The 15,000-nt window shown below is 38.7% G+C and overlaps 1 protein-coding gene across 6 annotated transcripts in view; it reads right to left on the reverse strand.

Annotated features, from left to right (window-relative positions):
- Positions 1-15,000, reverse strand: part of LOC137984007 (protein NLRC3-like) — a 46,122-nt gene that overhangs the window by 10,376 nt on the left and 20,746 nt on the right. For all 6 annotated transcript variants that reach the window (XR_011119066.1, XM_068831202.1, XM_068831204.1 and 3 more), the window contains 4 exons: positions 10,015-10,077; positions 9,846-9,887; positions 7,403-7,459; positions 7,229-7,270 (listed from right to left, as the gene is read on the reverse strand). Coding sequence is in view for 5 of the 6 variants with exons in the window: in XM_068831202.1 (XP_068687303.1) it covers positions 7,229-7,270; positions 7,403-7,459; positions 9,846-9,887; positions 10,015-10,077 (204 nt within the window). In the remaining variant the exon portion in view is untranslated. The remainder of the gene's footprint in view (positions 1-7,228; positions 7,271-7,402; positions 7,460-9,845; positions 9,888-10,014; positions 10,078-15,000) is intronic.

Here is a 15,000-nt window from a genome sequence, read left to right on the forward strand (position 1 = left end):
CAGTCATTAAGGGAACTTTGAAAATACCTTTTGCAGGGAAACTGGTAAACATATAAACTGTTCTTTTTAGACCAATTTAAGACTGAAGCAGCCAAATGTACTCAGAGCAACCAAACACGTTAGCGAATCGACTTCGGTTGTTAGCGACCTGGACATTAGCGAAACGACCTTTGTCAGGAATAAATGGCTTTCAGGTGCTCAGCGATTGGACATCTAACTACTCAATGTAATACTGCCTTTGTGTCATTTAGCCATGCTGGTACTAGCGAATGAAGTTTGTTCGTACAAATTGAATTTTGTTTCTCTCATATTTTAAACTTTCTTTTTAAAAGAAAGCTACGGGAAAAATCGTAAGTCTATCTTGCTTAGCAGTTATTAGGTTGACTACTAATAGCTCTGATGAGCTATTTCATTCTACGTAATGAAAATGCACAAGCCGCCTTGCAAAAAAGAGCAAGAAATTTCAAAAACACCCAGTTGATCGTTTGGCTCAGTTAGTTGTGCACCACACAAAGATACTGTTGTCCTTTTGTTTTTATTCAGGAAGCCAATCGGGTGGCATTAGCTTTTTATTGACGTACAGTATGCACGCTTGAGTATGGAGCACATGGAAAAGCTGTTCCTGTTGAATTGTTAATACGGTTCTCGTTTACGGAATTCAGGAGAATCATAGTTAATAGAGGGGAGTGGTTATGAAACCTGACAAATTTCTTTGTTGTTGGTTTTTGTTCTCCTTTTTGGCCTTGACCGTGCACAAAACACAATAGGGAGTTCAAGCAAATCACTACGGCTGATGCTACTACGGCTACCGTGCCTGAAAAGGTCTGGGGAGAGTACGGCGCGGTGGTCTGCTAAATTTTAAGTTTAGCAAAGCAAAATACAAGGAAACATGGGCTAAGGAGTTTAAAATCTCTTTTATTTAGTTTCTCACAGCCAAATGGCTTCGCTCAAAGGACGATGACCGTTGTTCGCCTTGCACAGTAAATTTTAGAGAGTTGTAATAACTCCCCTAGTAGAGTTAATTTTACTCCTCATGGTGGAGTTACTTTTTTTCGAGTTAAAATAAGTCGATAAAGGAGTTAATGTAACCCATAAGGATGGAGTTATTTTTTTGGAGTTATTTTAACTCTCAAAAGGAGTTTAGTTTAACTACCTTCTGGAGTTGAATTTTAGGTTGGAGTTAATATAACTATTATTGAGGAGTTATTTTAACTCTAATTTGATGGCAATGTAGAGGAGTTATTTTAACTCTGTCATTGGAGTTGGTATAACTCACTATTTTGGAGTAACTTTTACTCCAGGAGGAGAGTTACTTTTACTCTCATATGGGAGTAACGCCAAAGGAGTTACTATAACTCCAAAAGGAGAGTTAGTTTAACTCTCACCATGGGTGTTATTTTAACACTCTCAGTGGAGTTGGTATAACTCACTGTTTTGGAGTAACCTTTACTCCAGGAGGAGAATTATTTTTACTCTCATATGGGAGTAACGCGAAAGGAGTTACTGTAACTCCAAAAGGAGAGTTAGTTTTACTCTTAATATGGGAGTTATTTTAACTCTGTCAGTAATTAACTCTGCATGCTCCAATTATCTCGTGTCTAGGAGACAATACTTCGTAGAGTTACTTTGAATCTACCAGTGGAGATTTAGTGGAATTAGTATCAATTCCTCTTTACACTCTAAACAGAACGCATTCTCCAAAGGTTACTTATTAGCTTTGCAAGGAGAGTTACAGCTGTAACTTACTTCTAGAGAAACACACAGATTGCAGCGATACGCCATCACTGATGCGCTCGCTGATTTCTGTTTCCCACAAGTTTATTGCACTCTTTCCCGTGTTGTTGCGACATCCCGCTTTGTTGCGACAAAGGTCAAAGGATCATTGTTCTTTGACAGTCATGTGACAAACCACGTGATCAAGGTTTAAGCGGACAATGCGACTTTTATCACCAACGTATTCCTCGTTTTCGTTTGCAAGGTTTGGGTCAGTCGATCTTTCGGTAAATTCCAGGTTCCTTTCAGCTTTGAGTGGAAAATAAGTCTTCAACAGGTACGTTATACAATATGCAAACTCTTTTTCTGTCGAAATCTGTATTAATCCTACAAAAGCTACATGAAATGTAAGATAAGCATGAAATGTAAGATAAGCTTAGTGAAAGCAGTTAATTATAAGCATGCATGTCGTTTCGATTGTGAAGTTAATGAAAAGATTACATGTAGGACTTAAGCTTATTGTTCAGCACTTGAATAGAATGATTTTGAGTTCTTGGTACTTAAAGGCCTATTGCTTGCGTTAGTTAATTCTAGATGATGGACAGTGAGTTTAGAAGCTTTCTTTTGAAGTCAAACGTAAAGAAGAGTCACTTTCGAGGCTGGAAAAGGAGGAGGTGAGTTTGATGCTCACTACCCTGCTAGCAGAGGTTTCTGTATGGGAAGTGTTTTAGCATCTACGAAGTCGTTCGCTTCTATTTGTATTTTGCGTAGTCGGCTTATTTCAGCTTTAATACTTCCTCGAGAGAAACTTTCTCTCGGGAAGGTAAACGAGCCGACTGTGCGAAATACAAGAGAAGCGAACGACGTCGTACATGCTAAAAGACTTGCCAGAAAGAAACCTCTGCTTGCATGGGAAGTGCTCACTATTGAAATCAAGATGTCTCACTGTCCATTTAATTCACTTTCGACTTGAGGCTAAACTGAATTCAAAAGTTTACAACTTTTTAAAAATATTTCCTTTCCATGCACTATTTGTTGCTGGCGAACTCGAACGGGGCGAAACCGTCGGCAGGGGGCGAAACTGGCTGTTTTCCGTCAGAGGGTATGGGTCTGTTCAAGGCCAAAAGTTAACGCCGTTATCTGTTAAATTGTAACAACCAGATTATTTGCATGCATTTGGCCATAAAGCCAAGTATTCCCTCTAAGAATGTCAGGTTTCGTGGGTGACAATTCTGTGATAAGGAACTAGCTTGTAATTCAAGGTCGTTGATTTTGAGTGAAAGGTACCTTCATGTGCTCATGGCAGCGAGCAAAACTTTGTTTACAGCAAACCAATTTGCCTGAAGCCCGGCCCTTTATGAAGCCCCTGCCCATGTTACTGAAAATACAGTGTATATCCTTAATTCTAATAAGCCCCAGCTGCCACTCCTGCACTCAAACAAAAAAGCTTTCACAGGTCTGCTATACACTATAAATAAATTTTCCCTTGGGAATCAGCGACTTCACATTGAAACAGGGAGATACACCATACCTAAGACTCCTAAAAATTTGCACCCTGAATTATGACAATGAAAGCCATGTCATGATCTCTTGCACATTTTGCAATGATGCTCCAAAGTTTATGATGAATTCACTGAATATAACTTCTCTTAAGACTTGGATGTCAATTTTAAAATTCTGTTCATATCGACCCCTTTATTTGTAGATAAGTTGGTGCATTTGTTTATGGCATGAACTGTAGACACATGATAAGATTTGCAAACCTGTTTCCCTGGATGCTCTGGTACCTAACACCAAATTATTGATGTCTCTGAATACTCTGGTACTTAACACTAACATATTGATACCTTTGTTTAAAGGCTGGTGTACAGTTGACGTAATGTGCATTTGTCTGGACAGAATCGGGTCCGGACAACCTAACCGGTGCCAGCCAGGAAATTATTTCAAGCCCTGGCATAAGCATAAGTACTAGTTAGTAACAGTGCAAACGTCGTTATGCTTATGCCTATGTCACTCTATAAACCAGCCTCAAAGCTGTTGTCTGAAATAGTTCCATGTACCCAAAAGGTTCTAATCTAAAGCATTTTTCTTTGCTAGAAGGAATTGAAGAGGCTGCTGCTGTGGTAATATTGCCCAGGCTTCTGAAAGACGAAGGAGGGAGTCTGAGAAGATGTTGTAAAGATCTCCATGGTAATACAATTTCCACTTTTAATTCCCCTGTAGAAGTTACATCTTCGTGTTTTAGGAAAAAATCAAATTCAGGTAAAAAAATTTTAAACTAGGTTGAATCTTAATTCCCTTTGTCTTCTAATCCTAATACATGTACAATTATTATTCATTGTTGGTAATTTTAAAAAAAATGATTTTCAACCTACACATGCAGGTTTAAATTGTCTTATCCCATCCATGGGAGAGTTTAAGAGTTAATTATACCTTGTCTACAGATGATTGTCTTTGGGAAATACTGACCATGGAGCAAGCTTGTTTTCTACATTATTTATTGTCTGAACTGCCAAATGGCCAACTCTTGTGTACAGTTCATCATGCAGCCAGTATGTGCTCTTTTATTTCTTATTGGAACTGGCAGTTGGCACAATATAACCCCAAGATTAATGATTATGATTAAAATAAAAGTTCCTGCAACTTGACTGTCATTGGCAATTCAGGGTCTCAATACATTTTGTCTGTTTTTGCAGGAAGAGGATTCATTTTTTAAAGCTATAGAAGAAAGTAGGTTCCCCAGAATAGTTGGCTCTGCGGAATTTTGGTGTCTCGATCTACTGTGTGTGGCAGTGGAAGGAGTTGAGGTCCTCACGTTAGGTGCAGGGACCTCACTTGCGAATGCCTGGGCCTCGTCATGGCATGCTTTTTTGCTTTTATCATTTCATACCCAGCTAAGGCCAGTAATGTTTATCTTTTTTGTGAGACATTGTTAGGGAAACATCAGCCTGAGGCTGCTAAGAAGAGGGTGGCAGCCAACAAATTTATTTCGACTCTTTCGTAGAACTGGTGTAAATAACCACCTTGATTTTCCTTTCATACCCTTACAACCGATAACGACTTTTAGTATTCATAGCTGTTGATGGCCATTGGAAGCTGATCAACCATGAAGTTATTTTAAATTCTTAAGAGCCTACTTTTCAACAGATGTAATAATACATGTACATGTACAGGTCCATGTTTGTCATTTACACTATATTGTACTGAATTTAACTTATTGAAAACTGTATATAAATTTCTTCAAGGTTTCAGTAAGGATTTATTACATTTAGAGTTAATGTTTATTGAAAAATTTAGTACAAGGAGTAAATACTTTATATGTTGAGGAAAAATTGTTTATTTAATTCATCACATTTCAAAATAATTATTATTGTAGTGATATCGCAATATAAATTTCTTCAAGTTTTCAGTTAGTATTTATTACGAAGAGTTAATGTTTATTGAGGAATTTATTACAAGGAGTAAATATTTTATGTTGAGGAAAAAATGTTCATTTAATTCATGACATTTCAAAATTATTATTATTGTAGTGTAAGGTTTCAGTTATTACAAAGAGTTGATGCTTATCGAGGAAAGATCCATTTTGTTCATGGTATATAAAATGCAGTAGTAAGCAATTGATAAGCAAGAGGTTAGTTTTTAAACATGAAACATTGTCTCACGCATTCAAAATTCATTTGTTAATGTGGCATTTCAAAATTTTAAATCATTGCTTATGTGTAAGTAATTTGTTTTGGAATGTTCTACCAGTAAATTGCATGATGAACAAGAAATAATGTTGTCTTTGTTCTATTGTAAAAATGCAGTTAACCCCAGATTTGGAGTTAAAGTAGAGGAGTTGAAATGACCCTCAGAAAGGAGTTATTGTGAATAGAAGATTCTTACCCCATTTTTGGAGTAATTTCAACCCCATTTTTGGAGTTGAAAAACAAGGGGTTAAAGTTACCCAAAAAAGGAGTTATTTTGAACCTAAACTTTGCACTCCATTTTGGAGTCATAATAACCCCATTTGAAGAGTTCTATTAACTCCAGTTTTGGAGTTTCATTGAGGAGTTAAAGATACTCCAAAAAAGGAGTTATTTTGAATCTAAACTTTGTACTCCATTTTGGAGTCTTTATAACTCCAGGAAGAGTTAAAACTACCCTATATGAAGAGTTAACTTAACCCCAGTTTAGGAGTTATTTCAACCCCATTTTTGGAGTTAAAATAACTCTCTAAAAATTACTGTGTGCTAGGACGAACAGATTATTTCTAAGCAAAAGCGAATGCTATACACCTTGTACAATAACAACAATTTGATGGATGAAACATATCATTTCAGAGACAAATATCTCAAAGAATATCGAGTAAAAAACACAAATATATCAATACTCAAAGAGGCAAAATAGCATCGTATAGTATCCAGATATAAAACATCTTCTCTAAATCCTCAAAGCAAACTTAACCGAAGAAAAACAACCTCGTGCTGAACACGAATATTTCACTTGACTCACTTCGCCATTCCAACACCTTTGCCAAAACTTATCGTAAGTTCATGATACGTATTTACAAGCTTATGAGAGGCAACCTTGACACAATCCTTGACTTAAATTGACTTTAAAGGATATAGTATCCAATGGAATTCTTAAAATGCCGAGATGTCCGTTGAAAAGGGCCAGAGAAGCGAAATAAACCCGACGTAATAGCCGCTACGGCAAAATATTCCGACTCACGTGGTCAGATTTCACACTACGGCTGGATGCAACCGACGTACATGCGCAGTGTCTCATTTTGGGGGAAATTTACTTCCGGCAGCCGTATTAGCGCCAGCCGTAGCGATTTGCTTAAAGTCCCTAATAGTTGTTTAGTCCGTACTGAGGGACTAACCAATAGAAACGTGTTGATTGCATAACTCATGCATAGTGTATGAGCGCAAAACAAAAGATTGTGCACAGTCGTGGACTTTCCAACCTAAATCTTGGCATTTTTGTTAGCTCCTTTGACACCCAGTTGATCATTTGCCTCTGTTAGTTGTGCATTGGACTTTTGCAAAGAAGGTTGTGTGGTTAACTCTGGCTGGACCAACACTCAGGGTCTTTAAAGAACTGAGGAGGAATTTCCTTAGCAATTGGATAGAAGATATTGACACATTGTCACGTGTCACACAAAAATACTGTTGTCCTTTTGTTTCTATTTAGAAAGCCAATCGGGGGGTATTAGTTTTTAATTGACGTATGCACGCTTGGGTATGGAACTCATGGAAAAGGTGTTTGTGTTGAATTGTGTTAGTAAGGGAATTCAGGAGAATCTGATGAGTTTGGTGCTTAAATTAGGTTCGATTATTCAGTTCATTTGCCAATCATCATTATCTAGCGGCCCTAGAGGTCGGGGCACACTCAACCACTCTCTGCTTCATGTGAGTGATTGAGTGAGCATTAATACCTGCAAGTGGTCAAACTTTGCTCCGACCATGTATCACGGTCATTGTCCGATAAAAACACTCACATTATAAGAGTCATTTACATATGGACCTACCTTCCATCTCATAGAGCTTGTCCATCATAGTTTTTGACATTTCTTTGGGAGTAAAAGAACAGTTTTAAGTGACCCTTGGAAAACTTTTTGCAAGATAAAAAGAAAATGGTTCTTGCTTGACCCCCTTAGTTAAGCTCAGTTAACTCAATAAGTCAATAAAATGCATGAACTCACCATGACATTGTTTAGTATTCAAGCTGTCTCCCTGCCACTTCAACTGCTGCAGCGTTTCTTTAAAAAGTAAAATAAGGGGTGAGGCAGTAAGCATTTACGGTTTGTATATTTTGAAAGCCAAATCTCTGTTAGGAATAAACGGCTTCTGGGTGATCAGCGATTGGACTTCGAATTACAGAAATAAATGTTGCCTTCATTTCATTTAGCTGTATGCTTGTACCCTGGAACAAAAATTGTTATTCTGGAGGCACTAGCGAATACATTACGTTCATACAACTCTCAAATCTCTCTAACAGTCAGGGTCTTTAATCAACTGAGGAGAAATTGTTACCCTACTTGAAGTGGTGTTTTGACACTCTTATTTGGGGTCTTATGAAAAGTAATTGTTCCTCTTTTTAAGACAGGAACGTTAACAGGTGTCGGTTATTATTATTATTTTTTATTTTTGGATTTTTTCCAAACTTGCGATGATTTAGGCCAATGGTGAGTACGAAATAGTTCACATCACCAGTACGTGGGCCGCTAAGTATAAACACAGCGGAAAAGGCTAGATTCGAATTGTGTAGCAACAACAGAACAGAGTCGAGGTCCAGGAGAATAATTTGCATTGTCCTTTGTTATGAACAAAACTAATTTGCTATAGTAAAACGGTCGGCGTGGTGTAATGGTGTCTCCATTATGTAATGAATTGGGATGGGGTTGTGGCTGAGAGGCCATTCGTCATTGGCATTGCCAAATCAATTTGCCCTTTCAGCTTCATTTTTTTGGGGAAATCGTCCCATAATAATGCCAAGACCTAGCAAAGGTAGAAACGAAAATAGAACTTAGAGAGTGTCTGTTGCACGAAGAGCATTGTACACAGATTATTTTGATGTTGGTAACAGAGAAGAAACATTGGGGGACTTAGTTTTCAAAAAAGTGCGCACTAACACCGAAAACTAAGACCTGCATGTAGCAAATGGTATGAATTCTCGGTTTTCACATGACGTCACGACCGCCATGTTGGTGCCCTAAACAAAGAAAAGGCGGCCATGTTGGTGCCCCGACCAAATCCTCCGGGAATTTAACTCTATTATTATGCAAACGCTTCCTTTTGTTTTCGTTGAAAAACATGGCTGTTGATCACGTGAATGAAAACCAGCAATTATTTGTTATGGTAGATGGAATACCGTAATTATTTGCTAATATGATGAACAGAGTATTTAAGTTTAATCGGGCTTCGCCTTATTGCAGATTTTTAGAAAAACAGAACAGAAATATCAGCTTTAAAGGTTGTCACGAGACCTACAGCTAACTAAGCACTCTGGCTATGGGCAAAAGAAGCTAAAACAAAAACCCCTCGCATCCGTAACAAAATAGAATATAGCATCTATTACAAATGCAAATATTCTTCTGATCAAGGTAAGAGAGAAAAAAAAAATGAAAGAAAAGAAGGGGTCTAAGGTTTCACAACAACCTGTTAAATGTTGAGCAGCTTATTTACTATGAGTATGTACGGGCTAGCAGTCAAAGGTTACTGAGAGCTGTTAAAGAGGAAAGAATATCGGAACAAGGTCACACAAAGCAAGAATTAAGAACAGAAAGGCACCTAAAAGGAAAGAAACTGAAGGACTCCTTACTCGAGCACAAGATCAGGTGCTTAGAACAAACCAGGTCAACAATCAGGTCAAGCGATCTGTTAAGATCACCAATCGTTTCACATGTACCTCCGCAAATGTCATTTATTGCATAACCTGTACGTTATGTAATAAGTTATACATTGGTAAGACAGGTAGACGACTAGCGACCTTTTCCGCGAACACCTTCGCGATGGTGAGAAGAACGACAAGGATGCATCTAGGCCAGTCGCTCGTCATTTTAATCTCCCTAACCACTCCAAACAACACATGGCTATCTGCGGCCTTTCCCTACATCAAGGTACGACGGAAAGCCGCAAGAACCTGGAACAAAAATTCATCTTCCAAATCGGCACCCTTAATCCCCACGGTATTGACGAACGCTATTCATCTAACTAATGTATTCCTATTTTTCACGTTGCCATGTTACCACCAATAGTGTATCTCCTCCTTCACTATATAAACAACACACAACCCATAATTCCTCGATTCGAGCTGACGAAGGGCTAACGCTCGAAACGTCAGCTTTTATAATTCCTGTACGATGGTCAATTTACGCTATCAACTCCGTTGATAAACCCAAATTTTTGTGTACCACTTCCCCACCAACGCAGCACCAGAGTTTCTTTAGAAACTACCCCCTTTATTCACTTGCAGGTCAAGAACTAGATTGACAATGACAATGTGTCACCTAATTCTGTGTCAGTTGTGCGCAGAAACCATTTGCTAGCAATAGAATGTAATAAACGTTCACAAACGTAGTATAAAAAGTGCCGGGAAATTACATGGGATCGAGCAAAGCCTTCGCTTTACATGTGCCCACCTACCTTTCATCTCACTGAGCTTCTCCTTCAAATGTCTTGACATTTCTATAGGAATAAAAGAGACCGTTGTTAAGCAAACTTTGAAAATACCTTTTGCAGGAGAAAAACAAAGCAAAAAGGTTTTTGTTACGTTCCCAAGCATTCAATAGGTCAATATAATTTATGAACTCACCATGAGTCTCTTTTAGTGTGTCTTTGCTGCTGCCCTCATCTGTTTCAAGCCTTTTCAGGGTGTCTGAATCAAATCAAATCAATGGATCAATTATTCAATCAATACAATAGAAAATGACAAATAATACAAAGGAAGTTACGAAAGCACACATGAGCCATACATGAATACGGACAAAGAAGGGTGACAGGAAAAGTATTTGTAGATTACCATATAGAAAGTGGTGTAAAAAAGAATGAAATAATAAAATTAATGTATTCTATAGCCCCTAGCCAATTAAGTGCCCTAAGCGCTTTACAATCTTTATAACTATAACTTATTACCATACAATGTATTAATCTACAATTCAATTAAAAAAAGACATAAATAAATCACAGTACTATCAAAGAAAATCCGAAAAATAGAAATAATTAAAATAAATAAGTGGGTCTCTAGGACCCTCTTAAAACTACTAACACTATCAGACAACCTAATGTGTAAAGGAATCCCATTTCAGAGCAGCGGGCCTGCGATAGAAAAAGCCCGATCAACCTATGATTTGGTTTATGTGCGGTCCACCTGGGAGGTTGGCCTGAGTGACCTTGAGTAAGTTCTGTAGTGGAGAACATCATGGAAAATAGGATAGCGTCCAAATGATGGATCAAAACATGCCGAGTGAAATGGTCAGGGGCCAGCAGCCTTTTCTACAACTTTAGACACCACCGGCAGATTTGATGTGGGACGAAAACTCGCACATTCCTCATGATCTGCATCAGGCTTCTTTAGAGATGGTAGTAGCTCTGCCAGCTTCAAGGACTCAGGTATAACGCCAGTTGCAAGCGACAAATTTACAATACTGGTTATAATAGGAAGAAGTGTGTCAAAGCATCCATTGATAATGTGAGATGGTAATAGGACAAGGCTGCATGATTTGGGGATCGATTTAGAAGCAAAAGCTTTCACCTCCCCATGCGTAACTGCGTCAAAAATACAGAGTTGCAGGTCTTCACGTATGGTAAAAATTTTGTCATGGAAAAAGTCAGCAAAATGGTTGGCCAACACATCATTGCTCGGTGCAGAGGTATAACATCTGGATGTTTTCTTCTGAAGTAACTTATTCACTGTCTTGCATTGGACCTTCTGGTCATTAGAGTGAGCTTGGACAAGAGACGTATTGTAGAAGGACTTTAAAGAATCAATAAGGTTGTTACCGACGCTAAAACTGGTACACATTGTTTTCACGATCGATCGTTAAACCAGTAAAAAGCCATTTCATTTCCAGGCGCCATCTCTTTCTTTTCTCCTCTGTCACTTTAGGCGTATACCATGAAGCAGACGGTCTGTTGGTTAAACACGTATATTTCAGAGGAGCATGTTTATCAATCAATGATGCACGTAGCAAGTTGCTATTGTATAATGTAACAAGGTTCTTTAAGTCCGTGGGAGGCTGGTTAAACAATGACGACTCCATGAGGTCTTCGGAGAAAATTCATATCAATAGACTGCAGTCTGGAAATGAACAGTTTTCTAAGCAAACACAGGTTTCTCCAGGAGTAGACTGCAATGCATAGCTCGATGATCTGAAATAGCAGGATCACAAACCCATATATTTTGTACAAAAGATTTATCGGATCTAGTGATAACAAGGTCAAGGGTGTGGCCATTCTTGTGTGTAATGCCTCTAACATGCTGTTTGAGATCAACAGCTCCAAGGATATTAGCAAACCGTCTAGCGTAAAAGTCACTTGGATGATCAACATGCAACTTGGCATCATCAATGATTATTATAGTGCCTGGGTGCTCAGCTAGGGTGGTCTCCAGTAACCGTGGGAACTATTCGTAAAACAGGGCATAAGTAGACTCAGGTGGCCAAAAGATTACAAACACACGTAAATGAACACTGCTTTGAAACCGCATGTCCATGAGTTCGAAAGTCTGATGTGCGTAACAGATATTGTTAATCCGAAGAGTACCCTTGAATAGTTCACCAACACCCCCACTCCTCCCCACAGCTCTAGGATTGTGAAGGAATCTACATCCAGCAGCACACAGGGTACCCATGTTCACTACATTGTAGTTATCATCATGAAACCATTATCCACATTGAACGATTTAATCGCCATTGCTTTATTACCAGCGGATCTAACATTTCGATAAGAAAGGCGCAAACAGATCACACTCTTTACTCCAGAACTATCGTTGACGCGACAGACCAAAACAAGCACACGTGAACGATTGTTTTGTGTAATGCGTCGCCTATTATATAATCTAACTGGAATGGCATGTTCACACAATTGGAAAGAACATTTATGACGGCTGACAAATCAACCCCACGGGCTATTGGTCTCTGGACATGACAATAAAATTGTAGACCTTACTGGAATCTTCTGCGCGTCAGTAGAATCAGGCCCAGGTTGTGGATGGACATTGTCTCCGAGCTAGATAGAAAGAGCCATGAAGTTGCAAGTCGAACCCGAGTTAAAATAGTTATAAATGGGACCATTTGACCACCTATTTTGGAATAATAGCCTAGGCCTTTCTTTCCTCAGGATCCAAAGGTGTTAAACGCCACTGTTGGTATGACATTGTATATGGAAATGCTCCAGTACGATGGTCCAGGAGGGTCACAATCCAGTTTTAAGTTTATTCACAGTCCAGTTTAGTTTTGTGAGTCGTCACCAGTTCTCTATCACTTCACGCGTCACAGGTCATTGTTTTACCAACACCGAAAGTATCCTAAACATTCATAAACAAAATATCACTTCCCATTCAGAATAACCGAGAAACCGAGAAACCGAGAGAATTCGTACATACAAAGTGTGAAATCATTTCGCTTCTCCCCGAATTCCTGTCAAGCCCCGTTTACACGAGCAAATTTTATGTGACAATTTTATGTGGCGAATATATTTGATCGTGTAGGTAGCACAACAAGCAATTGTTGACAATTCGCAGTTAAGTGGGTCAGCAATGCCTTTGGACAGCAGAGATAAAGTAGAAAGAAGGTGAGGTTGCCTGGTCGTTCATTCATTGACTTGACTTGAAATTGACATTGACTTGATGACATTATTGACTTGAACATTTGGGCCAAGTCTAATTCTATGACTATTCATCCCGCAAAGACTGAACTTATGCTCCTGTCCAAATCATCATTCATTGGTTCCAACATACTTAACTTTGTAATTAAAGCAACCTGTTAAGGTGTTCAACTAGACAATAAGCTTTCTTGGTCACCCCATATAAAGTCATTGTGAGACGTTTTTTTCTGCAAAACTGAAGAAACTTAAGCATCTGAAAGGCTTCGATAATCGCATTCTACAATCAATCTACTTTAAGGGTATACTTTTAAGTATAACCTACTCTATTTCTCTTTGGGGGTCCTTCAACTCACTCCAGGCCCTTGAAGAGATTCATATTAGAGCAGCTACATTTATTTTTAATATCAAAGACTCTACTCGTAACGTCGACATTCTTGCGGTAGCGAAGTGGAAATCTCTATCGTACATTTCAAAAAGAGATTGGCATGCATAACCTATCGGGCATTCTACGATAGAGCACCTGATGGTATAAATTCTGCTTTCAATGAACATTTTTCATTAAGAAATCGAAGAGACAACCTAAACTTCATGTGCAACGTCCCAAATGCAATTCCTTGCCCTATTCTTTCTCTCAGCGAGCTTCCATATTATGAAATAATCTACCGGTATTTTTGAAGAACAAACCGAGCCTCGAGTCTTTCAAAACAGCTTTAAAAACAAACCATGATATTCTTGATAGAGTAACATTCAACGGAATATAGGGATCGAACAAACATTTTAATTTTCTTATATTAAATGAAGGTTGTGGTCTAATATAATTTTTCTTAAGCATTATATTCATTAACTTAGGAATTTAGTATAGTCAGCTCTTTTATATCGTGTACATATTTTACATATTTTATAATTTCGTTTTTATTGTACATATCTATTGCTGAGAAACAGCGATAAATATCCAAAATTTCAAAATCTTTAGAGGCTCGCTTACAACAAATTTGGACACGGCAAGTCAACGCTTCACTGAGCCTCGATACGGTGAGTGCAAACCTACGCAGGTGTACCCATAGTTGGGCAGAACAAAACAAATCCCAGACTCGTTTTGCTCTGCCCAACTATCGTCTATGGGTACACTTGCGTAGACTTGCACTCACCGTATCGAGGCTCAGTAAACCGTTGACTTGTCCTGTCCAAATTCGTTGTAAGCGAGTCTCGATGGATTTTGAAATTTTGGATATTTATCGCTGTTTCTCAACAATGGATGCTCGCTGGACCTTTAAACTTGGTCAAGGAGAATTAAACTTATCCGTGTGACCATCGTCGAATTTTGAGCGTGACTGATGCCGGAGAACTGTGATTTTATCGGCAAGATGTGAGGTACGCTAGAAATTAGTTGCCAGCCTTTCCTTTATTTAGGTACGAGTGACAACCCGGGAAGTTGAGAAGTCGCTTAAATCGCGTTCAGTCAGGCAAATAACCACACAAGAAGCGAGAAAGTCGCCACGACAATAAAGTACGGCCTTTTTATTGAGAACTTTTGCTTGTAAATATCTTTTTCAGTTTGTTATCGAGATTCCCATACAAATCTTTATAATTTTTTACCCTCCGAACGGGGCTTCAGATTTAACCATGTAATGGCGGCGCTTCGGACTCTGTTGACTTAGGCCTAATGACATGGCGAGTTTCAGCCTGGTTAGCCAGACTGAGATTTCAGCTTGGCTTTTGAAAGAAATTCTCTTGAAATGAAAGTGGTTATTACATGGAGAGGGTTTCAGCACGAGTTGAAAATCCTAGCCCGGTTTCCCCTAGGATCTTCAGCCCTAGGCAAGCAGGCTGAAAACTCCATGTAATCGCTATCATTTTTTTCAGCGAGGGCTGGCATGCGCGTCGATTGTCTTTTTACATCTCAGTAAATGTTCCCATGAAAATTTGCTTTTTCCGCCCCCGGGCTGAAATTGAGCATGTAATCGCAAGAAAATTA

This window comes from Montipora foliosa, chromosome 13 (genome assembly GCF_036669935.1).
Source record: "Montipora foliosa isolate CH-2021 chromosome 13, ASM3666993v2, whole genome shotgun sequence".
Taxonomy (NCBI): domain Eukaryota; kingdom Metazoa; phylum Cnidaria; class Anthozoa; order Scleractinia; family Acroporidae; genus Montipora; species Montipora foliosa.